At 42.8% G+C, this 25,564-nt stretch overlaps 1 protein-coding gene across 1 annotated transcript; it reads left to right on the top strand.

Moving 5' to 3' along the window:
• The first annotated feature begins 1,622 nt into the window (after positions 1-1,622).
• LOC145407209 (uncharacterized) lies at positions 1,623-24,388 on the top strand. The gene is made up of 16 exons (XM_080278244.1): positions 1,623-1,812; positions 3,027-3,162; positions 4,662-4,872; positions 6,013-6,220; positions 7,052-7,168; positions 8,318-8,421; positions 9,407-9,534; positions 10,791-10,850; positions 10,893-11,232; positions 13,187-13,507; positions 14,067-14,399; positions 14,592-15,113; positions 18,220-18,463; positions 21,083-21,296; positions 23,144-23,270; positions 23,996-24,388. Exons 1-16 carry the CDS (start codon positions 1,623-1,625, stop codon positions 24,386-24,388), a joined length of 3,648 nt encoding a protein of 1,215 aa, XP_080134370.1.
• Positions 24,389-25,564: the final 1,176 nt, after the last annotated feature.

Below are 25,564 nucleotides of genomic sequence, written 5' to 3' on the forward strand. Positions count from 1 at the left end.
TCATAACCATAACCTTGCCATGCCTAACCGATCTTAAACCAATCTAACCTACCCTAAATATTAGTCTAACCTAATGAAGTAATATAAGTGTAACCTAACCCACCCTAATATACCGGTACCCATCCCTAACCTAACCTAAGAATCTAACTAACCTAGTCTAACCTTCAATGTAGTTTAATCTAATGTAACCTAACTGAAGTTAACATTACGGAACCCACCAAAAGGCAAAAGTAAATTAATTTTGGTAAATTTGAGTAAGATTTAGTTAGTACCGGTATCCGTCATTACCCTGAAAAAACAAAGCACATAATGGGAAAACAAAACATGGATAAAAAAACAGCACAAAATCAGAATTGCCATGGAGCAGTTATTTACCGCCATGAAAATAATGAGAAAAATATAGAAAGTGTCATCATTACTCCTTGTACGTACCTTCCTGAGAACCCATGGATGGGGGATAGTTGTGACAAGTGCCTCTATGCTGCCTTATCCTCACACATTCTACTCACTTTTTCAAATGCTCCTTATACTCTTTCTAGTCTTTCGTCAATACCACATAGTCTACCTCTACCAACACTGCCGTCTCTCCCTTTAACACTTTCTTTAGCACCCTATCTGTGTACTATGGATCACAAAAGTGTATGTGTACAGGGGGTCCAATGCCTACTGAAAGCATATGAACAACTGCTGATGTGTACCAATGTCTCATTGTATATGAACAATGTCTGATTATATAAACATAACATTTGCTATATGTTTGCTGGAGGATAATGCTAGTTGGTGATATGACACCTCCCGACATCAGGGCAACCAACGTGTGGTGGGTCGGATACTAGTACAGTACTCTACTGTATTTCAGTGACCTTTGTTTTGTGGTCCCAATTGTTTCGCACAAATTGTGCACTGATACTTTTGTGACCCACAGTACATTCATTGTATGTCAGTGCCACCTGTGTATTCCTCCTTATCCATTCAGCACTTCCACACCACACTCCTGCGCATTTTTCGTGCACTCCATAATGTGTACAGTATTAATTTCACCATTTCTTACACTATGTATCCTCCCTGTGCCTGCAGCTGTTCTGAGAGAAATCATTTCAACATCTTGTGATATAGACAGTTCCCAGTTACTGCCCAGGTCTCACTCCCATACGAGTGTCAGTAGTAAAGTACTGAAGCAGGGCTCTGTTAACCTCCATGCTGACTCTCTTACCTTTGAAATACAACCAGGGTCTCCAATTACCTATCTCCTGAAGTGATCTCTCTAACCTCATCCTCCATTTTGCCATATGTACACGTTGCAGCTCCCAGAAGCTAATATCTCCATGTTTAGGTATTTTTTGCCGGTTTGGACAGTCATGTCTTGCATTTGAATTGGATAAGTTAGTTATGCCAAACTGATAGCCAGTTGTAGACAGATTGGAGGCCTGATGTATCCTAGTACCAGTAATGAAGGAAACTCATTCCTGCCTCATAACAAGAGCTCAGTGAGTTTCATACTACCACAACTTAGTATTCAGGGTGTAGGGGTGGCTCATGTCTGGTAGAGGGAAAAAGTGATTTATCTCCTTGTGTACAGTGACCCACCAACTGGTCAGTCTTCAATTGTCTGCTCCACCCCAATGGCTCGTCCTGGTGCTCACCGCAAATTCTATGACTTTACACAATCCCTGGAAGATGCACGGGACATCAGCAGTGATGCTGAGGATGGGCGGGGTGGTGCAGGGGGGGCTGAGCAACTGGTGCAGTATGTGGCAGAGAATATCATTGGGGCTGATACTGTGTTTGCTTCACCATTTGGACTACGCAGAGGTAAGCATGCTTAGATATTTTTGTTGCTTGTCAGTGGAGATAATTATCCAGGAGTAGTCATTGATGGAGTGTCAGTAAGGATGCTTGGTTCCATACCTGCCATCCCGATAATGCCGGGGGCAGGTGTCAAGAGGTGCCATCAGATGAAGACACCTGTGCATGCTAGCATTGTCATTGGTTGCTAAATATTAACATAAGCAGACATTCTTTCATTTGTGGTGTATGTCATTCTTCTTTTCTTTGTAAACACTTACCCATCACTCTTGTGATTTGTATTGATGTATTACAGCTCTGCATAAGTGAAAATGAGACTTTTGATCAGTCCAATAGCTCAGTGGATGATAGAACCACCATATACCTGTACAGTGATTGAAGCTGCCTCATCTTTTTATTTTTACACTTCTTTTACCGGTATATACATCCATTCATACATAAAAATGATGGAGTGTTTCGCCATAAGAAATCTCTGTATTTGGGTTGGCCATGTTACAACTGATGTTTTCTGTGGACTGGAAGCTGAACCAAATGCCAAAACCGGCTAATTACTTCCCAGCAGTGATGGGAAGCTGTTACAGAAAATAGAAATTTGAAATGTGTAATAAAATTTGTAACACTGTGAGAGTCACGGCTTGGATTTAGACTACGTAGTCACTGAGAAGAAGGATCGCTGAGTGACTGCTTGTGGCTGGAGAAGACATATGGTTGCTAGTTCATAATGGCTTTGCATGCATTTACGCACCGTTCAAGCTTACAGTGTGTGCAGATAAACTTCATAGGTTAAACCATCCACATATATAATGAGAGAAAACAGGGATATCATAGGTGAGCAATGTGTGAAGAATGATGAAGGAAAAGTAGTGGTGGATAGTGAGAATATGAAGGATACATGGAGAGAATTTAACAGCTGGTTGCTGAATATGGAGTTTGACAGGAACAGAAAGTTTAAGGACTGCAGATCCTGTGTTTGGCCCTTGTCCACTCATTGATACGAGTACCATGGAGAAGGCAGTTGACAGCATAGATGTGGAGGCAGCAGATGTGTATGGGTTGACTGTGTAGATGTTGGATGCCGCTGGTGGTATAGGAAAGGATTTAGTTACTGATTTGATAAAATTATTATATATGACTCTGTTGTTCCAGATGACTGCCTGAAGAGCATGATTGTAAATGTGAGAACTGTTTTACTCTTCACTGAGAATATAAATTTTTTGCAGTGGTGTATTGTGACTACATAGCATCGGGACGTGCTGTGAAGTTCCTAGAGGATTACATCAACAGTGAGGTGCTGCCACATTATGGCTCCACACACACCACTGCCACACTAACTGCTCTGCAGACTACACTTTTTAGGTGGGTTGCATTTTCCTCAGGTTTCTCTGCTTACCTACTCAGGCTCTCTGTCTGCCTACCAATCTCTCTACCAAACTACTGTACGTGCTACATTAATTTGCTCGTGTCCTGCACTGTGTAATATATCTACAGTTATTTGTATCTACTGTACATTGCCTTCGTTTTAGGTCACTGTTTGTAAATGTTCTTTCTTCTTGTTAGGGCCAGAGTAAATTATGGAAAAATTGATTGTTAAAGTTCCACTAGAACCAATACAGTTGTTTTGCCAGTTCCTCCGAAGTCACACATTCATTTTCAAGAACATAGCCTAATTGTTACTAACCTCTCTTTGCAGACACAAGGCACATGATGTTATCCACAATGCAGTGTGTATTAGAACATGACCATGTGGTGTTTGTGGGTAACTGTGCCATGGGTGTGCTAAACAAGCTGACACTTGCTACCAGGCTGAGGAGGAGGAGGAGGCAGGCTTTTTTTTTTGGCAGCCCCTCTATCACACCGTAGATTTCTTTTTTCCCAGTAGTTTTCATCTGTTGTTTGGGTTTTTATGTGGTTTTGGCACTTAATTTAGCTCCTAGTGAGTAATATACAGTCGTTACTTGTTTTACGAGGGGGTTACGTCAGGTCATACCGTATCGTATACCGATTTTATAATAAATCGGGAGATTGAAACCCGTTATTAAAGGGGGGTTACGTCAATTCAACTTCCCAAAGTCACCTAACCAAAACTGAACCATAAATGACAACCCACCTTCATTCCTTCCTGAGTTGGTCCAAGCCCCCCCCCCCCCCCCCCCGAGGCTGGGGGACAGCCTGTGCTTACAGGCACTAGTGGTCAGCCTCTGAGTCAGACAGGAACAGGTTAGGGGGAGGGGAATCCAGCCCATACCTGCACCACCCATAGCACTGGGGTCCATACCTGCACCACCCATAGCACTGGGGTCCATACCTGCACCACCCATAGCACTGGGGCCCATACCTGCACCACCCATACCACTGGGGCCCATACCTGCACCACTCATAGCATTGGGGCCCATACCTGCACCACCCATACCACTGGGGCCCATACCTGCACCACCCTTAGCACTGGGGCCCATACCTGCACCACCCTTAGCACTGGGGCCCATACCTTCACCACCCATAGCACTGGGGCCCATACCTGCACCACCCATAGCACTGGGGCCCATACCTGCACCACCCATAGCACTGGGGCCTACACTGGCACTGACCTTACCACTGGGCACACAGATCCACAGTACTGTACAGTAATTCACCAAAAGAAACACTATCACACCAGTACAGGCAGAGTTACGCACGTACAGTAAATCGTTGCAACAACACAATATTGTACTGTATGTCAGTTGTACCATGACTTAGCTCCTAGTCAGTAGTATACTGTATATCTGTTGTACCATAACCAGCATCATTGTGGAGGTTCCTTAAGGGTAAGCTTGGTATCATGATATTATTTACTTTAATTTCATTATTTTCTCCTATAGACATGAGGCACGTGACATCATCCGCAATGCAGTGCGTGCATCTGAACATGACCGTGTGTTGTTCGTGGGCAGCGGTGCCACGGGGGCGCTACACAAACTGATACACACTGCCAAGCTGGGGGTGGGAGCCAGTGGAGTGAAAACAGTTGTGTTTGTTGACCCTCATGCACACCACTCCAGTCTATTGCCATGGCGGGAGGCTGGTGCAAAGGTGGGAAGCACAGTTGTTACATGTTTGCCCTGGCATGACAGGAATACAATACATCCTGTAAAAGTGTAGACTAGAGTTGCTCCCTGTCAGGCTTGTGCAAGACTTGTGCAGACCAGCTGCTGCAATACATACATATATAGGTACTGTATATATTCATCATCTCTCATATCTCTCCTTGATTTGATCATATTCTCATGACACATCACACTGTACACTTACTTCCATATGAGTGTATTCATCTTATGGTAGGTCTTTGACAACAGTATTGTATTAACCCTTTCGGGTCGCAAATAGGTCCATACGTCTAGTCTGAAAAATTGCATTTTTTCCAAAAAAAATCAAGGTTTTTAATTTAGAAAAAATATATTATTCCTGCATAAGGCACTAATATGCATTGGTCTAAAAAATTTTAGGGTTCTGCTTACCATACAGGAGCCATAATAACAATGGGAAGTTGCATAGCAAGTGGTGTGTGTTGTCACAAATACAGTAAATGCATTTCTGTATACAAATTGATTGAGAAACACTCCTACTAACCCAAAATCATAAATCTATGGTATATCTTCTCAGTTGGTTTGTCCACTACCCAGGAAATGAGTAAATATTGAGTAAAATACATATAACATTCACCAGCTTCCCACCACATTTTTGAGACACTCTCAAATAGGCCAGGAGTCCTGTACCGATAAAGCCACGATCATGACCAGGAAACCTGAAAGGGTTAATGGAGCCAGCCCACCCTGCAGGTAAAGAGAATCAGGAGGTCACATCACAGTGGCATCGATGGAGAATAGAGAGAATTGTGCCTCTGTTTTGTCTTGTTACTCCAGACCATTTTATTCAGTGTAGAAATGTCTTGTGGTAATGAAAGGGTTAGTGAAGGTTATATCTGACCAACCCCTTCTTGCTGGAAGTTTCACCAAAGCTAAATAAATTTGTCCATGTATGCATCATTATCCAGTCATCAGCTCCAGCAAGAGCATGGGGTCCTAGGACAAGGCTATACAGTACACATTCTAATGTTCATCTCTTCTTATAATTCAGTATTCATGAGGAAAAATGGCAGTTGGAGGCCAAGTCAAAGTAAAAATAGCATACTGTACTAGACAATTTTATAAGTAAAACAAATCCATTCCACAGGTGGTAAGAATCCGAGAGTCACGTCATGGCAGCATTGATCGTGATCACTTGGAATCATGCCTGCAGAGTCACCAAGGTCAGGAGGTGAGGTTGGTGGGATGCTTTGCTGCAGCCAGTAACATCACTGGAGTTGTTGCAGATGATGTTGGATTGACAGTGTTGCTACATCGATACGGAGCACTTGCGTTTTGGGACTATGCCACTGCCGGTATGATATTTTTTTGTTATTTGATCGGATGCAAGTACGTGATAATGTGTGCAAGAAAGTATGGATGATATTGTTCTATTCTGTGATGTTATATTGTAGTGCTGTAAGAATATAATGCTGATGATGTGCAATGTGAGAATGGAGGGACGGGTGAGGTGTTTCATGGTTAGCTGACGGGGAAAACTTCACTGGTGCTGTTGCTGCTGCTGCTGGGTTGTTCATGTTGCTACATTGATATGGAGCATTTGCGTTCAGGGATTGTGTCGCATCTGGTGTAATTTTGATAGTACTGTAGTTGTAGCCCAAGGTTCACCTGAATGCAAGTCTCTTGAAGTGCAGGATGCATCCTGCAATCCACCATTGCCCTTTTGGGAGGCAAGGAGGGAGGTGGGGCTTCTTTTTAAAATCAGGCAGCTCTCCTCTGCCTAGCTAGACAGTGCTACCATATGGTGTCCCTCTCCAGCTCCAGAAATTATGTAAAAAATGTCATATTGTATGTAGGATGAGGAAATGCTGTACTGCACCTCACTTTGAGAGAGATGACATTGATGGGTTTCAAAGAAATTTTGTGCAAGTGAGGTAGAGGGTAGTGTTGGTAGAGCCAGACATAATTGTATGGAAGAGTGGACCAATATGTTAGTGAAAGAGGAGGAGCCTGGAGGAGAAAGTGAGAGTTGTGTGTCAGGATAAAGTAGTTTGGAGGCATTTGTCATAGCCATCTCATTTCGATGGTTCCTAAGAGGAAGCAAGGTTTAGGGAATGATGATGATGAAAATGATGAAGATGGACATGAATGCTGTTACTCATTTTCATCCCTTCACATCCCAACAGCTCCGTATGTTTCCATAAGGATGAACCCTGTGGTGGCTGGTGATACAAATGGTGCAGCTCATAAAGACGCCATTTTCTTCTCTGTGCACAAGTTTATCGGTGGAGTACAGACCCCAGGTGAGAGAGATGAGGTTGAGGGGCAGAGGGTGGCGTTTGAGGGAAGGTGTCGTATGTATTGTTGTCTCTTGTCCCATAGGTAGGGTAGGGAAGGCAGAATAGGGTAGGATATAATAGTTTACATTAGGGTAGGGCCAGGTCTAGGGTAATGTGTAGTAGGCTAGGCATGGCTGCTAGGTTAGGTAAGGTTTATGAATGGTGCAGCTCACTGAGATGCTATTTTCTTCTCTGTGCACAAGGTTATTGGTTGAGTCCAAACTGTGGTGAGAGGGCTGAGGTTGAAGGGCAAGAGGAAGAGTAATTTTTGTTCCCATTTAAGTACAATCAAAGACACAACTATCTTCCCAAAGTTTGACGAACATATAGCGAAAAAAATCAAACCAATTGCGTTGTGCACTAGTATAGATAGGGTATTCATTTTTTTTTTTCCAGGTGTAAATTATCTTTTAACAGAACTGGGATGAGAGTTGTGTCTTTCATTGTACACGTCAGAAGAGTTCTGCAGTGTACATTTCGCAGCCAATTCTGAGACAGGTACTAGTGAAGCAGTAGCCAGACACTGTCACAGGATCTGGTAACTGTGTGTGAGGGATGGGGTTTTGGGGGGAGGAGAGTTAATGGAGCTGATGGCTGTTTCTCATCTTCCTTCCATCCCTATCCTATTCACACATGGTTACCAGATAGGAAGCATGTGGCATCTGCTTTGCCAACACTTGTCTCACATTCCGTAGTTCAAAGTAGTGGGTGGGCGACAGCGTTTCATGAAGAACTTTCCCTGAGTGTACTTCAGATTTCTGGGATGGTCATGATGAATACCAAAAGAGATAAACAGTTGAAACAAATATGTACATTTCCATAATATTTTTTTTTTTTAGATGATGATAAATATAGGTCATTGAGTGTGACCTCAGGCATATGGGACTAATTATGGAAGCTGCCAGAGATCGAGCAGCATGGAGAGCTGCCATTAGGTGACAAAGGCTGATGCATGCAAGCATGTTGGAGCCTTCAAAAAGGAAACAAAACAAATCAGTGAATACAGGAAGAGGTGTAAAGCTAGAAATTGCTAAGGACATAGTCATAGTAGTAGATATAACAGCATTGTTTCATCTTCACTCCCATGCCAATCCAGAATTTACTGGCCCACAGGTGTGGCTGTGGCCAAGAAGGATGTGTTTGACTGTGGTGTGCCAGAGGTATGTGGTGGAGGCACTGTGTTCTTTGTGTCAAGAGAGGCTCATCGCTACCTCCAGGTGGGTGCTCCAAGGGGCAGGGAGGGAAAGGAGTCGTGGGGTTATGAAGGAAGAGGGTGGGAAAGAAGGAAAAAGAAGGGAAGGAAAGCAAAAGACTTTGGAGTAAGGAAGGAGGGAAAGAAATGGACTTTCAGCTAGTGCATGAAGGAGGGAAAGTAGAGAACTTTGTATTGAGGAGGGTTGAGGAGAAAGAGGAGACTGGGGAGCAGGGATGAGAGAAAAGAAGGAACATACTTAGAGCTATAAAGAAGGGAGAGAAAAGGAGAGGAATTTGCATGAATATAAGGAGGATGAGGGGACAGGAAGGATGAGGGCACTGCTGGATTAACCTTGTGGCAACTGCTTCAAGGCCTCCACAGTTTTGCATCTCCATTTTTTTTCCCCTTTCTTACAGGAAAGTGATTGTGTACAAGGTAGTGTCAAAATATAATTGTAACATTATATTTTTTTACAAGGTAGTTGCATTTTACGTAGGTTTATACTGTAGAAAATTTCTTTTCCCTTGCATTATTATGAGGGAAATTTCAAGCATCAGTAATGGAGCTTAAGGAGCAGCTCTGCCTGTTTGGGTCTGCACAGACAAGTGCCTCCATAAAAAGTGCTTTGTAAGCAGAAGCGCCTGTTTAAAAAAAGTGACGCAACAGGAGTGCCTTGATAAAAGAACTTATGCAAACAAGTGCCACAAAATAGAAGTACCTCTAAATGAAAGTGCCACTTCTAACAGAAGTGCCTTCATAAGCAACAGTTACTCTAAATAAAAGTGCCCTTATAAACAAAATTGCCTTCATAAAAACATAAGAATGCCTTTTCAAATGACCTCCATGAACAAAAGAGTCTCTACAAACAATAGTTACTCCACAAACAAAAGGGTTTATCACCCTATTGTTTGGTAAGAAAGCATCAGAGTGTTGTTGAATGAAAGGTAGCAAGAATGAAAGTTAAGGGTTGAGGAGTTGACTGCATTTACTTTAGTCCCACACTTCAGGATGTAGAGACAAGAGAGGAGGGAGGAACACCAGCCATAGTGGAGAGTATCAGGGCTGGATTGGTGCTGCAACTCAAGGAGGCCATCACAGCGGAGTACATCACTGCTCGGAACACTCAACTGGCAAGGTGAGAACCAACAAACCACTGTGATTCCTATAATACCCACTGTGAGGTTTAGGAGCCCAAGAATAGCCTACCATAATCCATCTGTTTATCATCCAATCCCCTTTTTTTCAATCAAGAGTGTAGAGGATTAGGGCTAGGCTATTCAGTCCCAACATTTAAGACGAGGGTAACCAGCCTCGCTTGCCGTATAGTGGCATTATGTGAGCAATAAACTCCAGCCACTCAGATGTAAACCCTTGCAGCCGTCTTCCAGTTGGAATGCCTTAACCTGCTAAATAATCAGGCATTGTGTGATTTTTCAGCCAGTGTATTGAATAGTTTCCTGGGCTACAGTAATTCAGTTACAGATTACTGATATGTAAGGTGGACCTGAGAGTTGTGTGCAGTTCTTCTGATGCTCTTATGTGGGGGTAAAACTTGGACATAATGATAGAGGAGTTTCCTGGTTATTTATTTATTTTTCTGGAACAGTTGCAGCCATAAGTTGGAAACTAATGTGAACACAGGAATGGAAGAATGGACCATAGGAGTAAGATTTGGTATTTCTTAATAGATAAAGGAAAATGCATGGAGATGGTACTGGTATGGACTTGGTAAAAGTGCTAATTTATGGAATACCAAAGAAAATCTTGGAAACTAATAAGTCTGAGGGTATTGTTGGAAGAATTGCACCATATGGTTTGAGGAGGGGAATGAAACTTTACATTGGAGAGAGAGAGAGAGAGAGGAATGATGGTAGAATGAGAAACATGTACTAGGACAAAGTAGCATAGAGGAGTATTGGCCATGACTGTCTCCTGTTGAGAGGTTGCCAAGAGTGAATGTGGCATTAAAGATATAATTTTAGTTAAGAAATGGGTGCATGGGTATGGCCCATATCACTGAAAACTTCGGATAGATCTCCTACTTCTCTGGTTTCCTTGTTTCAGGATCTTACCCACCCTTTTTATTGAAGTTAGGTAGGCTTGGTTTGGTGATGATACTATGAGTATCAGTACTGCTCAGACAGCTTGGATCAAACCTGTGACCACAGTCCCAAATTAAGTGGTCTTTCCTCTTGACCAGCATCTCATTATCTGACCTTGATGTTATTGTTCCAGGTTCATTTGATTGTAAAACTAGTGAACTTTTGGCTGTTGTCACTGTTCTGCAGACCACCATCCTTCTAGGTTATAGGGAGGGAGGCCAGGGACCGCTGTATAGCCAAGCAGTGGAACAACCCTATTGTATCCCTCTAATGTAATGGTCTCCAACAGGCGGCTGAGTGAGTTTGTGAAAACGGTACCTGAGCTTGAGGCATTGGGTAATGTAACAGTGTGTGTCAGCCACGGTGGTGGTGATGGTCAGGACTGTGGCAGCCCTGATCTGTGTGGGGGCAACTGTCATCGCCTGCCTGTACTGTCATTCTTGGTTCGCCATCCATCTACTGGCCTCTTCCTACACCATAACTTTGTGTGCGCGATCCTTAATGATGTGTACGGGATTCAGGCGCGTGGTGGGTGTGCATGTGCTGGCCCGTATGCACAGGACTTGATGGGGCTGAGTGAGGAGGATGCTCAGCGCTATGAACAACGCCTGGTGGAGGACCCCAGGCTGGATCGGAGCCACTTAAGGAGAAGGCATGAGCACAGTGACTTAGAGGTGCTAAGGCCAGGGTTTGTGAGGCTTAACTTGCCATACACTGCATCAGATGAACAGGTGAGTCCAGTACTTATTCACACTATTACTCACTCATGTTCTCTTGCAGGCAATTTCTCACCCTCTTTCTCATATATTTCCTCACTTTTTTTTCTTTTTTTCCTTCCCCATATATATATACACAGTAGACCCTAGTTATCCGCGGGGGTTAGGTTCCAGAGACCCCTGGGGAAGGCAAATTCTGCAGATACTCAAGTCATCATCACGAAATGACATATTATTTTCACATAAGCTAAGCACATCCCTCAAAAAATATAAGCCATTCTTTAAAATATTATAAATACATGTTAACACCCACCAAAAGACTGTGTTCTCTTCATAACATTCGTACAGTGATGACGATTGCTGTATAGATGATGATTGCTGTATAGATGATGATTGCTGTATGATGAAGACGATGATTGTAGTGCAGTTCCTACAGTGCCAATGTGATGAGGTGACAGGATGTGTGGCGGCACTGTAGGTAAGCTGTGAGTCTAGTCTGACCCTTCTGACAGGATGCCAGATAACACCTTATGCTTTCTCTTTGGCTTAGAAAGATTGCTTTTATCCTTTACTTGTTTCCTGGGAGCCATTTTTCACTTACACAATGAAGTACAGTAGAGTTGTAAACATGAGAAGGGCGACGATGATGTAAGTAACGAACTGATTGGTGTTTACAATGAGACTGGTGGAGTGGCAGGAATGCCCATGGGTATGCTAACTGTTGCTACAAAAGAAGTGCGAGTTGCACGCCAAGTGCAAATTAAGTTACAGTGAATAGTACAGTATTAAAATAAGTTTGATCCGCGGATGCAGATTCCGCGGGTAAGAAGGGTCTACTGTATAAAGCCTTTTCTCATCCTACTTCTCTCCTGTCATCTTGTTCTTTGCTATCTTTGTCTCTCTTCCCATTTTGTCTTGTACTTATCCTGCCATACACAGCTTCATTGGACAGGTGAGTGGGGTACTGATTCATTCTCTCTCTCTGTCTCTCCTTTGTGTCCAAGTAAACAGCCTTTTGACATGGAGGTGCTCAAGCCAGGGGACTGGAGGATTAATCTGTCATACATGTCACCAGCAGAGCAGTTTGGTTGGGTAGAGGCTTATTCCCCCCCCCCCCTCCCTTTTTTTTTTTTTTTTTTTTTTTTTTTTTTTTTTTTTTTAAATAATAATCTGGAGGTGCTCAGTGGTGGGCCTTGTGAAGCTTCACCTGCCATTCACATCATCATTGGAACAGGTGGGTGGGATATTGGCTCACTTTCTTCATTCTTGTGGTTAGTCTCTTTCCTTGTTATTCTCCCTTTCTATATATTGTCAGTCATTTTTCTGTTCTTCCCAGTGTTTTTCTCTTTCTTTTTCCTTTTCTTCTCCTACCTCTCACTCTCATTCCCTTTTCATATTAGTGTATCTTTACGTTTTCCATCTTACAAAGTATTTATTGCCACAAACCCTACTACTACCCTACAACAGATCAAGTTCATAATTTTTTTTTCTCTCTCTTTTTCTCCCCTACTCTCACTCCTTCCCTCCCCTTCCCCTGTTGTATCATATACAACATATCCTCCAAATAGCAGTACCTCAGTATCTCCAACTCTGCTGCATCATAGTGGTTGTTGTCATTGAGTAACTCCAGTCTGACTGGCCAAGGAGACCCATCAACCACAGGCAAGCAACTGCCCCTGCAGGGCCACAGTACTATGAAACCGTGTTCCTGTGTGGCAGACAGCACCTCACCACATCTTCTGTACAGATTTGATTCTTGGTGGTGTGTATTAGGTGTGCCACAGTAGGAGGAAGCCATTTCCATTGTGCTTCGTCAACCCATACACTTCCTTTCTCTCTTTCTCCTGTCCGTCTCCTTCCCCTTTTCCTCCTCCTCCTCCTCTTTCTCCATTTCTCTCCCTTTCTTTCTATCATTCTAGTTTGCATTTTTCCTCCAAATGCCATTAACTTTGCCAAATTCCTCATACAGATCGAGTTCATCCTGGATGGTGTACGTGAAGTATGCCACAGTGGATGGAAGCTTCTGCCCCAGTACATCATCAACCCAGAAACTGGGGAATGGAAACATCATACCAACACAGTCTTCCGTGCACGACTCTGGCTCCAGGGCATTTCTTATGCAAGTGGAAAGTTCTCATATGCTGGGCATAAGAAGGGACCTGGGCAGGACACTGTTGGACGCAACCAAACCAACCAAGGATATCAGATGGACACGGGACAGACAGATGAAGCACCAGGCTATGTTCATTGTTTACAGAGAGCTCAAGACTTGTTTGATCAGGCTGTGAAGGTAAAGATTGATGTTATCATTCATGCTCATTGTTCACAACTGAATTTAGTACCATATACAGTGGCACTGATATGACCAGGCTGTGGAGTTGTTTGGTTTTACAAACATCTCCAACTCCTTCCCTATCCTCCAAAAGGAGAATGGTGGACTGCAGAACGGTAGCTTTGGTCTGCAGTCAACTAGGCCTATGTTCTCATATTAGCCTGTGGTTGCATTTACTATTACATTACTAACCACTTCAGTATCTGAGAATGTTGGTTGGTAGGTTTCAGTTCTTGGTAAATTTTGGGGGCAAGCTGAGTTTTTCTGTATTATATCAAAAAATGCTAAAAGATGACTTGTACTGGTACTTACTGTAATCGGTTTTAAACTGGCAATAGTACCGTACCGGGTATGTATTGTTATTTTGGAAGCCATATTTTCCTGTATTATGTGCTGACTTAATAGCAGAAAAGTCAAAAGAATACAAAATGAGGACCACTGTATTCAGCTTGGTGGAGTGGCCCAGCTCTGTCGAGTAAGAACCAACTGGCTATAGTGTTGTATTGTCATTTGGCAGATGGCGCAGCGTCGGAGTGTGGCAGACGATACAATACTGTTCAAGGGTGAGGCAGTAGCTTTACGATGGTTTCTGCTTCCCAGCGAGGCTCGCACGCTCCTCTTAACACCGTCTACATCCTCCACCCCATCACAGGCCTATCCCACCCCAGCATTCTCTCCTGTCAAGTACCCACTTTCCAACACAGAACTGAGTACAAGGCCGGACTACATATGGCAGCCGATAAGGGATAATCTAACATTTGCTGGTGCAGAGAGCTTGGTGGTAGACAGAACTGTGAGTGTCGGAATTCAGGGCAATATTAGAAAGAGTGAATTAGAGCTTAGTGGTGTGGTCAGTAGTGATACTGAAATGAGTAGCTTAAGTGTTCAGTGTCGGACACCTGCAGAGGAAGAAAACCTAGTGGACTTGAAGGGGAGGGAGAGTGGGAGGAAGAGGATAGGGGGAATTGAGGAAGAGGGACAGGGAAGAGAAATAGAGAGGAGGCAAGGAAATAACAGAGAATATATGGAAGAAAACGGTGAGAAAGGAGGAGTGAGGAGAGAAACAAGCACAGTAGTCCTATCCCCTTTGGGTATGTTGACTCCAAGAGAACAAGAACTTGCATCAAGTAGGGAGGAAACTAAAGAAAGATCAGAAAGAAAGAAACATTATACAAGGACCAGCATTGAAGGAGAATTAACACAGAGAACTAAAGAACTCAAAGAACATGAAACGATAGATTCTAAAATAGATATGAAAAATATTAATGGGAACAGGCCAGGCCCACAAAATACAAAAAATATAAATGGGAATGGACCAAACCTAGTCTCGGATGAATCCACCATATCCCTCAATAACAAAGAAAAGAAAATAAGTAAGAAGCAGAGGATTGTGTGTGAGGACCTGAAGTGTTTTGTGAAGAGGGATGATCGTGCTAGTGATGGTGTTAATGATGATAATGGTGGTGTTGGTGTGAAAAGTGGTGATAGCAGCGTCAGCATTGCAAAGAGTCTAAAGCGCAAGTGGCATGCCCCTCCCAAGAACATTTTCAATCCAGCTGTTGAGGTGAGAGTTGTGGTTTGTTTAATTTATACTCGGTTTTATGATATTTAAAAATATTGTGCTGAGGAATGTATATGGGGTACAGAGAATGGATAGGATACGGAATAATGTGATTCGTGAAAGATGCGGAGTGAGGAAGTCTGTGGGCATCAGAACTGAAGAGATTGCTGAGATGGTATGGTCATGTGAAGAGAATGGATGACAATAGAATGGTGAAAAGGGTATATCTAAGCAAATTTGAAGGCAGAAGGAGGCGAGGTAGGCCAACAAGAAGGTGGAAGGATATAGTGGATGAGTGTGTGAGGAAGAGAGGTATGGATATTAGTGAGGCTAAGGGACTGATAAGAGACTGAGCTGGCTGAATGAATTGTGTGTGGAGAAGTGCATAACCACGGATTTGGCACCCCTTTTTAAAGTAACAGCTTTCAGATTTGGCTCTATCGGATATGTGAAGCTACAGAATGTGGGGAAATTTTTTGGCCTGTCAGATGAAGCCAGGATTCCATGGGCTTGAATGATGAGTGAATGAAAGCATGGCCCATTGAAGTGGGCAGACTTTGGCTGTCTGGATGCTACTATTCCTCACCCTGCCCTAGGGTGGGAAAGGGGGTGTGGATGATGATGATAATTAGTTATTACAAGTACGGTAGTAGCAGTAGTACTGTAGGTTTTATCCTTACTGCTGGCTGGAGAGTAGCAGCAGTTCTGGTTAGGGTTTCACAGTGCATGAACATAGCTTTCAGCTGCTGCGTTATCATGGACAAATTGCTTTTTGTTAACTATAAATCCCTGGTCGCAATATCTCTCCAGCAGGGGGCAAAGACTACATGGTGAGCAGTAAGTATGCTATTGAAGTATGGGTGTAAGTACTTTCCCTATAATCTTTTTTTTCCCTAAAGTAGGATGATTGAGATAGGAGTTTTTTGAAGCCATGTACTCATCCTCATCACTCTTAATTACTGGTATACTGTTGAGCAGATGATTGTGCTTATGTAGATGATGAATATGCATAACGTAGGCAGTCCATATTTTAAATTAGCAGGATATCACATTTTCCATACAGTTTGAGTGCAGTAAATCCCCTTTAAGGCAGACTAATTTGGGAAGGAAGTATGTCCACCAATAAAAGTTTATCATGCATGGAAGAGTTCATCGTACATGGAAGAGTCGAGAGGAAGGATGGGACTGGAGTGTATCGATGTTGTGATGAGGAGGGGTAGATTGAGATGGTTGGGCATGTGGGGATGATGGGGGACAATTGGGTGCGGAATGTGAAAATTGTGAACGTTGGTGGTGGGGTTGTGAGAGGCATTTTGAAAAATGACCTGGGACGAGGTCATAGGGTATGAGCCCAGGGATAATGGACTGAATTGGGAGACTGCCAGAGATTGAACAGCATTGAGAGCTGCCATTAGGTGACAAAGCTGACGCATGCAAGTGTGGTGGAGCCTTTATAAGTGAAACTAAACGAACGAGCACCGTAGGAAATTTATCGTAGCACCAAAATTTACCGGTTTACCTACATACCATTTGGCACAATTTAAAAGCCTACACATTGTTTTCATCAGTCATTAACAAAAGAATGGACAGCAAAACAGACAGTGGTAAGGTAATGGGCTCACACTTGGTGCCTTGCTTAGGGCAGTATGTACCCATTGTGGGATTGTGTCTCACATGACTTGTTCTCTGTTACAGAAATGCACTGTACAGAGGTTTTACTTTACTGTTGATTGGCAGAATGATGAATCACCTGTACAGGTATTAGTGCAACTTAAAACCCCTTCAACCCAATGACATATTTCTTTTCAGTTCATGCAGATCCCTGGTAATTTAACTGTTGTATGAAAGCTTCTAAATTTTCAGAGGATTAGCTGCTAAGTATGTCAAGCCCTGTAGTTCAAAAAGCACCTCTTGTACTGAACCAAATAGTGTGGAGAGCGCAAGAAGTTTTAGAAGCAGCTCTGCTTGAAAAGGCTACTAGGTAGGTCATTTTACAGTACAAAGTCTTTTAAGCCAGAATGCGGGGGACATTGGGAGTTCCAGATAATAAAAAAATCCGGACTGGTGGACAGGTCTTCTGAAAAGCCCCCTAAGCATCCCCCAAACATTAATAAATAAATACCGGTAAAATTACAGTAATCTGATTAATTATTTACTGGTATTTTTTTTTGCAACTCACCCGTTAAGTGTAGTGCAGTTGTAGGTGTGTTGCAGGTGTATTACAGGTAAATCCAAGGTATCAGTAGTGTTGTAATCCAGGTTAATCCTTTCATTGGCTGTCTACCAGCAAGGTAACTTTTCAACTCTTTGGATTGCTTCTTTATGTCATAAATTGTGGACTGGCCAACATTAAACTCACTCAGCAAATTGGTTACTTTTTCTTCCATCTCTACTCTTCTCTGTATCTCCATTTGATTGGCCATGGTTAGAGTCACATGTTTTCACGTCGTTCCTGTACTTCGTAGGTTTGTGGGTATCATCAAGAGTCACAGTATGCTAGAATTCTGTGAAAATTCCTGGAGTAAACCACACTGGGAGAGGTACAGTGGCAGACTACTAGCCGGGCTACAGCTGGGACTTTGTGAGTGGTGGCGTGGATATGAAATTGGACAGTTTGGCTCAACTGAACCATCATTTTTTGCCCCTTGTTAGCTCGGAGTAAAAATTCTGAACCCTCAAGCTTTCCGAACCATCAGATTCCGAAGTAAAGGAAATTTACTGTAATTTACTATGGACTGCAGATGGTAACCTACCATGGATCTTGGGTGATATTGTGAGAGTGAAATATGGCACACCAAATCACTATTAGGCAGGAAACATTCAGCCACAAGTTAGTAGAGTCAAAATCAGGTGTGACTCTTACATTGTTAAAGCTCTAAATAGGTACACATCTTAGCTTTCTCATTTCCCAACAGCTTGCACCAACTGTTGGGAAGTAATTAGCTGGTTTTTGCACATGGCTTAGCTGCCAGACCACAGAAAATGTCAGTTGTACATTGGCCAACCTAAGTATGGGCATTCCTATGAGGAAGCATGATATCATATAAAATGATTGATTGTTAGCTTAAGAGGAGGGCCAACTGTACTGAAGTTACTAATTCATCGGCAGGCAATCCGAGAGTTTTCCATGATCCAGGATGGTGACAGAGTACTGGTGTGCTTGTCTGGTGGTAAGGACTCTCTGTCACTGCTGCACACACTGCGTCAGTACCAGCACTACACACGAGGCAGTCATGGTATTAACTTCACATTGGGAGCTGCCACCGTTGACCCTCTCAGTGCCGCATATGACCCCAGGCCTCTTATACCATACCTCGCCAGTCTAGGGATTCATTATTTGTACGAGCGACAGGGTGAGTGTTTTAAATATTCGTATTGTTGGTGTTGCAGCCCCAGTCTCATCCAGATGTGAATCCAGTGGACTACAGGAGGCAGGCCTTTTTTACCTGGTCCTCCTGGGAATCTCAGTGCTGGATAGACATGGGGGGAGTTAAGGGTTTCACTTCATGTGGGAGCTGCCACTGTGTACCCTTTCATTAGTGCCAATAACTCCAGGCCTCTCGTACCATACCCTTCCAGGTTGGGGGTTCAGTATTTATGTAAGTGGCAGTGTGAGTGGCTTAGATGTAGTTATACAGGGTGGTTTATACACCACTTCTCTTGGCACACAGATTTGGTTTGGTTAGGTCTTGTTTCTAACCATATTTATATCCATCTTGTATGTGTTGATCAGATATTCATCCTTAGGTCTGTAGCTGAAAAGTTTTTAGAGAAGGGAAAGAAGTTGTATGTGGCCTTCATGGCTTTGGAGAAAGCATATGACAGAGTGGATATACAAGAAATGTGGGAAGTATCAAGAAATGGGAAGTTGTTCAATGTCCTGAAGAGTATGTATGAGGGGACTGCATTGCATGTGGGTAGTGAACTAAGTGAATTTTTCTGTCTGAATGTTGGATTTGAAACAGGGATATGTCATGTCTCCATGGTTATTCAATCTGTATATGGATAGGGTTATAATTGAGATACGAGTTAGGGTAGTGGATGTTGGAACAGCCCTAATGAGAGAGGGCAGCGTTTGGAAACTTTCCGTACTGTTGTTATGCAGATGATACTGTATTGTTAAGTCGAAGGGGAACTGCAAGGCTTGGTGAATGAATCTGGGAGAGTGTGTAAGAAACATAAGCTAAAGGTGAATGTAGGGAAGAGTAAAGTTACGGTCTTCAAGAAAAACGAAGCCACTGGGTGTACAGTGAGGTTGGATGATGAGGAAATGGAAATGGTGAGTGCCTTTATGTAGCCTACTTGGGTAGTGTGGTGAATAAGGATGGAAGTTTGGAGGATGCAGTGCTTGAAAGGGTACATGAAGGAAGAAACGTTGCTGGTTCCTTGAAAGAAATAGGAAAGTGAGCATGGAAGTAAAAAAGTAGCTGCATGATAGTATTGTGATACCAACTCTTATGTATGGAAGTGGAGCTTGGACCTTCTTGGAGGGACAAAAGTCAAAAGTGCAAGCAGTGGAAATGAGTTATTTGAGAGGAGCATGTGGAGTTACACGGAGAGGCTGACAAATGAGGAGGTGAAGGAGCATTGTGGTGTGGATGTAGATGTGATATGAAGCATTAGGAGAAATACATTGAGGTGGTTTGGCCAAGTGGACAGGATGGAGAGTGAGACACTAATGAGGAGAGTGTATGTGAGCGAGGTGGAAGGGGGGTGGGAGGCCAAGGATGAGACGGAGGGATGGTTGGAGAGGTATATGAGAGAGGGGGGGATGTGAGCTGGGGGAAGGGCAGTGAAATGGCGGGGAACAGGGCGACATGGAGGTGATATGTTTGTGGTCACCGCTTACTGGGTTAAGATGTTTGACAATAGATAGATAGGTTGTATGATATATGCAGCTGAGGGGGCATTTAGGTTAGATTAGGTTGGGGTGTGGTAGGTTTGATCCCAGGAGGTGGCTGAAGGTTTCTTGATCATATTATTCCACCAAGGGAAGTAGGTTAGCTGCCCTTGACCCATTCAGTCTGGTGATGTACAGTAAAGCCTCCCTTAGTTGGCTTTCCCTCAGTCGGAATTATACACAAGTCAGCATGGCTCCAAAATATTCATTCAGAAAATCGTTTTCGAGAATTGACCATGTGGAAAAAAAATACCCTGTGGCAAACTTGATTCTAAATCAGCAAAGTGCTGACTAATAGCAACCCAAACTCTGCATCATGTGAAGTGTGATGCATCAGGCTATCCTGTTCAAACTTGTAGAAGTCAATATTAAGTCGGGTGGGGGGAGGTGGTGGAGGGAAGAGGTGATTCTCATAAGTCGGCAGTTTGCCCAAGTTGGCAAGGCCTCAGCCTCTATTATGCCAACATGGGAGATCTTACTATAATTTTACTTTAAACTTGCAACAAGGTTTCCAAATTATTTTCTTCACTTTAGGGGAGGCATCTTGAGCAGGAAGGGCTAGATTCAGTACCTGTATAGCCCTCAGTAACTACTTCATATTAGTCCTCCCCTTGGCTGAATAAATCCTTTGCAACAGTAAACAAATATGTATCATTGGAGGAAAGTGGTTAGATCTGCTGGATTGCTGTAACTTAGCCTCAGGCTCTTATACACTGCAGGGAGTGTTATGTGATTGGATGTCTTTTCTTTGTTTATTTATTTATTTCATTCACTGGTATATCTTTTGTGTGAACAGTTAGGGGACAGATTTTGACTCAAAGTGATGTTTGACGTGATGCAGTTCATATTTCTCTGAAATCTAACCATATTGACCCCCTTGTCTAGTATGAGCAGCAGGCTGGACATTTATTAGGCGTTAGGTAAGGTGCGAGTAAGTTAAGAAGGAAAGGCAGGTAAGGTGAAGTAAATTAGATAAAGTAGGGTAAGGTAAGAGGTTAGGGTAGGATGCGTTTGGTTATAGTTTAGTTTAACTGTGACTAGCCATTAACACCCACATTCTCTGATCTATCAGACATCCTTCAGCAAGCAGCTCAGCTAGAAAACCTTGCATCCATCTGTAGCTTCTGTTCCCGTATGAAGCGTGGTCGCCTCTATGCAGCTGCCAGGCGGTCTGGCTACAATGTCCTTGCTTTTGGCCAACATCTGGATGATTTGGCCGAGAGTTTCCTCATGTCAGTGTTCCACAATGGTCGACTGCGCACCATGAAGGCTAACTATACTGTAAGGTGAATTTGCAAAGACTTTACAATATACAGTGGGAGGTGCCTGGTGATTTAGTGGTTCATGTGTCCCATTCAGAGTAACAGTGTTTTATAGGTTCAGTCTCAAAGAGGTAACTGGAGGTTCATTAATCTTGTAATGTCATCAGGAAAGTGCTGTAGGCTGGTTATCAGCCCTTAATTTGTTGAATCTGGGTGATATCCATTTCAGTTTATTCTTGCTTTTACCAGGCAAATTTACGCAGCTTTGAAAGGACCTGTAATAGTGAAGGGATCAGTGAATGCTGTCTAACTCCTAAGTTTGAAAAGTTGCCACTAAACTGAATAAAATGGTCTGGCAATGGCAAGAAAAAGAATGAAAAAAGGATGCCCCTATGCTCAGTGGGTTAATTGCTGTGGACTGGTATCCTACTCATGAGCCCTGCTTGTTAAAGGGGGTAATGTGGGATTGACCGTTTTGTGTGTTTTACCGTTTTGTATGTTATAGGGATGGCTCGGTCTGCTTGTGTGAGGAGCACAGACATTTGGGCTGTTTTGTGAAAATACCATTTCACCGTGTAATCATTCATTCATCATTCATCCAATCCATGGATGTAAATTCAGACACTATGAAGTATGAAGAGGGTTATGGGAAGTTAGAAATAATGCAGGGAAAACTGATAGCACGGATTGAGCTGTTCCTGCAACACAAGAAATGGAAGATGTAATATATGTATCATCTTGTACTTTACATTGGGACGGCTTATCCCATAGGTGTTTGACTGCTATCTGTCATATTGTTATAAACACTTCAGCATTCTTCTGCTGTCATTTGTTTGGGTGGGAGGTGCCTAGCTCAGTTAATCAGCAAATACAAAAGTACTAGATAGGTACAGGAGCTTCAGGGCATTAGTATGAGGCCTAACTAAACTCTCTCAAGTCTGTGAGAATGATCCATCTCATTTCTGAAAAAATTAATGAGTGACACATGGACAGGGCTAAAGACAGAAGAGGATGGAAAGATGGAAGAAAGAGAGGAAAGGACAGTCACCTGAGAGCAGCACTACATCGTGAGTGGATGGTGAGTGCCCCCGCCTACCACTACGTGTTTCATAATAATAATAATAATAATAGGTGGCACTCAATAATATGTGTTGTTGTATCTCAACCCCAATCTATTTGGCCAAGCAGACCCATCAACTGTAGGCAAGCAACCACCCCTGCAGGGTTGTCCTGTGAACTGATGTTCCCTTGCAGTCCACTAATATATGGTAGTTTTGTGGATACTGTAGTCTTCAAGTAGAATACCATGCAGAATACGAATCCTTGTAATCTTGATCTTAATTTTCCCTCACCCCGACAGATTTAATATCTGAAGCAAGGTATAGTATATTTCATTTTGTTAAGCCATTTCCAGTTCCCTGTTTTTTTGGCAGGCTTCATGTTTAGAGGAAGAGCTTTAATCTAGAAACTTCTTTAGTAATTTGTCAGCTATGTATAGTTCATTTATTTTAACTATGTGTTCTATAGCTTAAAAAGAGAGAAACAGCACTACAGCTAAAACTTCATCATCAGTTACATCATATTCTAGTGTCAGTCTTTTACATCTCGACATTCAAGATGGAGGGATGGCATTTTTACACCAAGGTTTTGTGAACAGAGTATGGTATATATTCCATAGTGTGTCTTTTGTAAACAGGTCCCTCCCTTTGAATGTAAACCAACACAATTCGGCCGTATTGCATGACTCATAAAGCTTGCTCCTACAAGTGGAACTGGAGGTGATTGTACACTTGCTTATTGTGGATATTTTAGTCTTTGGATCTCACACAGAATATTAACCCTTCCCCTAACCCTGTTCTCCACCACATTAGGGAAGGTGATCTGCGAGTAATCCGGCCGTTTGTGTATGTTCGAGAAAAAGACCTCAGGAACTTTGCTGAGAGCAGAAAGTTGCCAATCATCCCAGAGAATTGTCCTGCATGCTTTGAAGCACCTAAGGTAGGTTGAAATATTGGTTAGAGGAAGGTAGAGTAAGACAAAGCAATGCAAGGTAGGATAGGGTAAGAGTGCCAAAGGTTAGGGTTGGGTAGAGTAGGGTATAGCAGGGTTGGGTTGAGTAAGACAGGGTAGTTGTTGTTATTTGCCAAACACAAGTCCATCTAGTCAAGCGGAGGGGCTGGCATGCAGGTATATTGGAGTACATACACTGTAGGGAACCATTGCCTCTTGTGGAAGACCGCATCACAAGGTTTGGACCAAGATCCTTCCCAACAGCAGGTTGCAGGGAAATATGAGGTGGTTTGGGTCCTTGGTTGATGCCGCAGGTGCTTTGCTGCACTCAGTGTAATGCAGGGTAGTGGGATTGGATTATGATGATGATGATGATTTTCAGTAGCTTTTCTTACCTTTGTGTCATATTTAGCGCATTTGCATCCTACTCATCCTTTGGAAATACCCGAAAGAAATGATGATGATATTTGCTTCATAAATGCCTTCAGTCTGATGACATCTCTTTTGTGCTATTCATGTTGACTCTGTCAGTTTTACTCACTTAAGAGAAATTGTTTTACCATGAAGGGTCAGGTTTGTTTATATTTTCTCCAGTATTGTGGTTAATAGAAATATCTGGAAAAACAGTATTGCAACAAGAGTAAAATTTAAGAATACATCAAAGGATTGAAGAGGTCAGGGTTCCTGTCATTTTAACCTCCTTTTGTTTGCAGGAGCGGCATAGAGTGAAGCAAGTATTGGCCCAACAAGAAGTGTTATTTCCCAAGCTGTACTCGTCTTTATGCTCAGCACTCCGTCCTGTCATGGCTGTCCCACGCACTGGCCTGGAGTCTATCATGTTCGGCCGCAACGGATCCCTGGCCAACCTTGTTGCCACTCGGCTGGAGGGTGATGATGAAGGGGACAACAGTGATGGAGGTGAGAGTGGTGATGGTGGAGCTTTGGCAGAGGTGCTGTTTGGAAAGAATGGCCCTCTGGCAGGTTTGGTGCACACGGATGGTATTCGTGTTGGTGGTGACCTTGCTTGTATTGGTGGTGGTAAAGTCACTGATAATATTGTGGGTAGTGGAGGAGATGTTCGTGAAGATGATCAGACGAAGTCATGACACAGAGCACAGTATACTGTATTAACCCCTTTGCTGCTCATGGCATTCCAGAAATGCCGGTTGGTAGACTGCGTCATACGTTAGGGAAGAGCTGTGTGAAATATCATAAACTTTTCAGTAATTTTTCGTGCCTGCTGCATGCTTATGCCTGATGAGTGGGTTGCGAATTGTCATTGTGGATTGTAAATCTTGACTGAGATGTTATCATGTTTGGTTTGGTATAAGTGGGTCATGACACTTGATGAAAACACTAATTTTTTAATCTCATTTCCTGCACCATGGAAATTGGAAATGTTTAGGGCCACTGAAGCATAGTGGTTAATGATATACTATAGTTCAGTTTGTGTTGGAACTAATTTGATAATCTTTCATCAGCTCTGAGACTTTTTGTGTATATAATAGTGCTCTGTTTAAATACAGTAATTTATTTTCTTATTTAAGTTGGAGCATAGGTTTGCAAGCCTGTTCTTTAATTTAAAGTCCAGTAGGCCACCTACCACACACCAGTACAAGGACGGTCCCCATCTGCCCTCTTATGTTGTTGCTTGGGCACTATTGCGCACCACTGCTGTTGTGATATTTTAAGGATTTCCAATGTAGGTAGTTTATGTAGGTTTTATTATTTATAAGAGTTGCAGTAGAGGTGATATACTATCCAATTTTTGTGTATTGCATGGATGGGTTAGTGTTAGTTGCCAGTGTTTACTGTGCAACATTTTCAACTTCCACAACCTTTTCCATGCTTTGTGTCTGCTGCTTATTTTTATGGTCATTGATTGCATAGGTGATTACAAATTTAGTGGTAGCCCATACCCTAAATGTCTTTGCTCCTTACAAGAGCCAACTCAGCTGCCCTGCAACACAGGGTTGGAGAGTGCAATCTGTGGACTACTCTGTATATTTGGAGCTGGCAGGGTTTAGCTTTGTAATATAGTGTACAGCACACCCTCGTTTTATGAATGGTATTCATTTTTTAAATCCAGTTGTACAGTGAATTTTGCACTCTAGCAATCATATTGTTTCATCTTGTTTAGTTTACAAAGGCTTCAACATGCTTGCATGAATTGGCCTTGGTCACCTAATGGCGACCATCCATGCTGCGCAGTCTTTGACAGTCTCCGTATTCAGTCTCTTATCCTTGAGATCACATTCAGTGTCCATGTCCCAAATCTTTTT

Source organism: Coenobita brevimanus, chromosome 72 (assembly GCF_032717465.1).
Source record: "Coenobita brevimanus isolate Jiangsu-jjx chromosome 72, ASM3271746v2, whole genome shotgun sequence".
In the NCBI taxonomy this organism is placed as follows: domain Eukaryota; kingdom Metazoa; phylum Arthropoda; class Malacostraca; order Decapoda; family Coenobitidae; genus Coenobita; species Coenobita brevimanus.

Coding starts and splice junctions, on each gene's coding strand:
- LOC145407209 (XM_080278244.1), top strand. CDS start 1,623: ATGGCTCGTCCTGGTGCTCACCGCAAATTCTATGACTTTACACAATCC. Junction 11,233..13,186: donor ACACTGCATCAGATGAACAG/GTGAGTCCAGTA, acceptor TTCCTCATACAG/ATCGAGTTCATCCTGGATGG. Junction 21,297..23,143: donor AAGGCTAACTATACTGTAAG/GTGAATTTGCAA, acceptor CCACCACATTAG/GGAAGGTGATCTGCGAGTAA.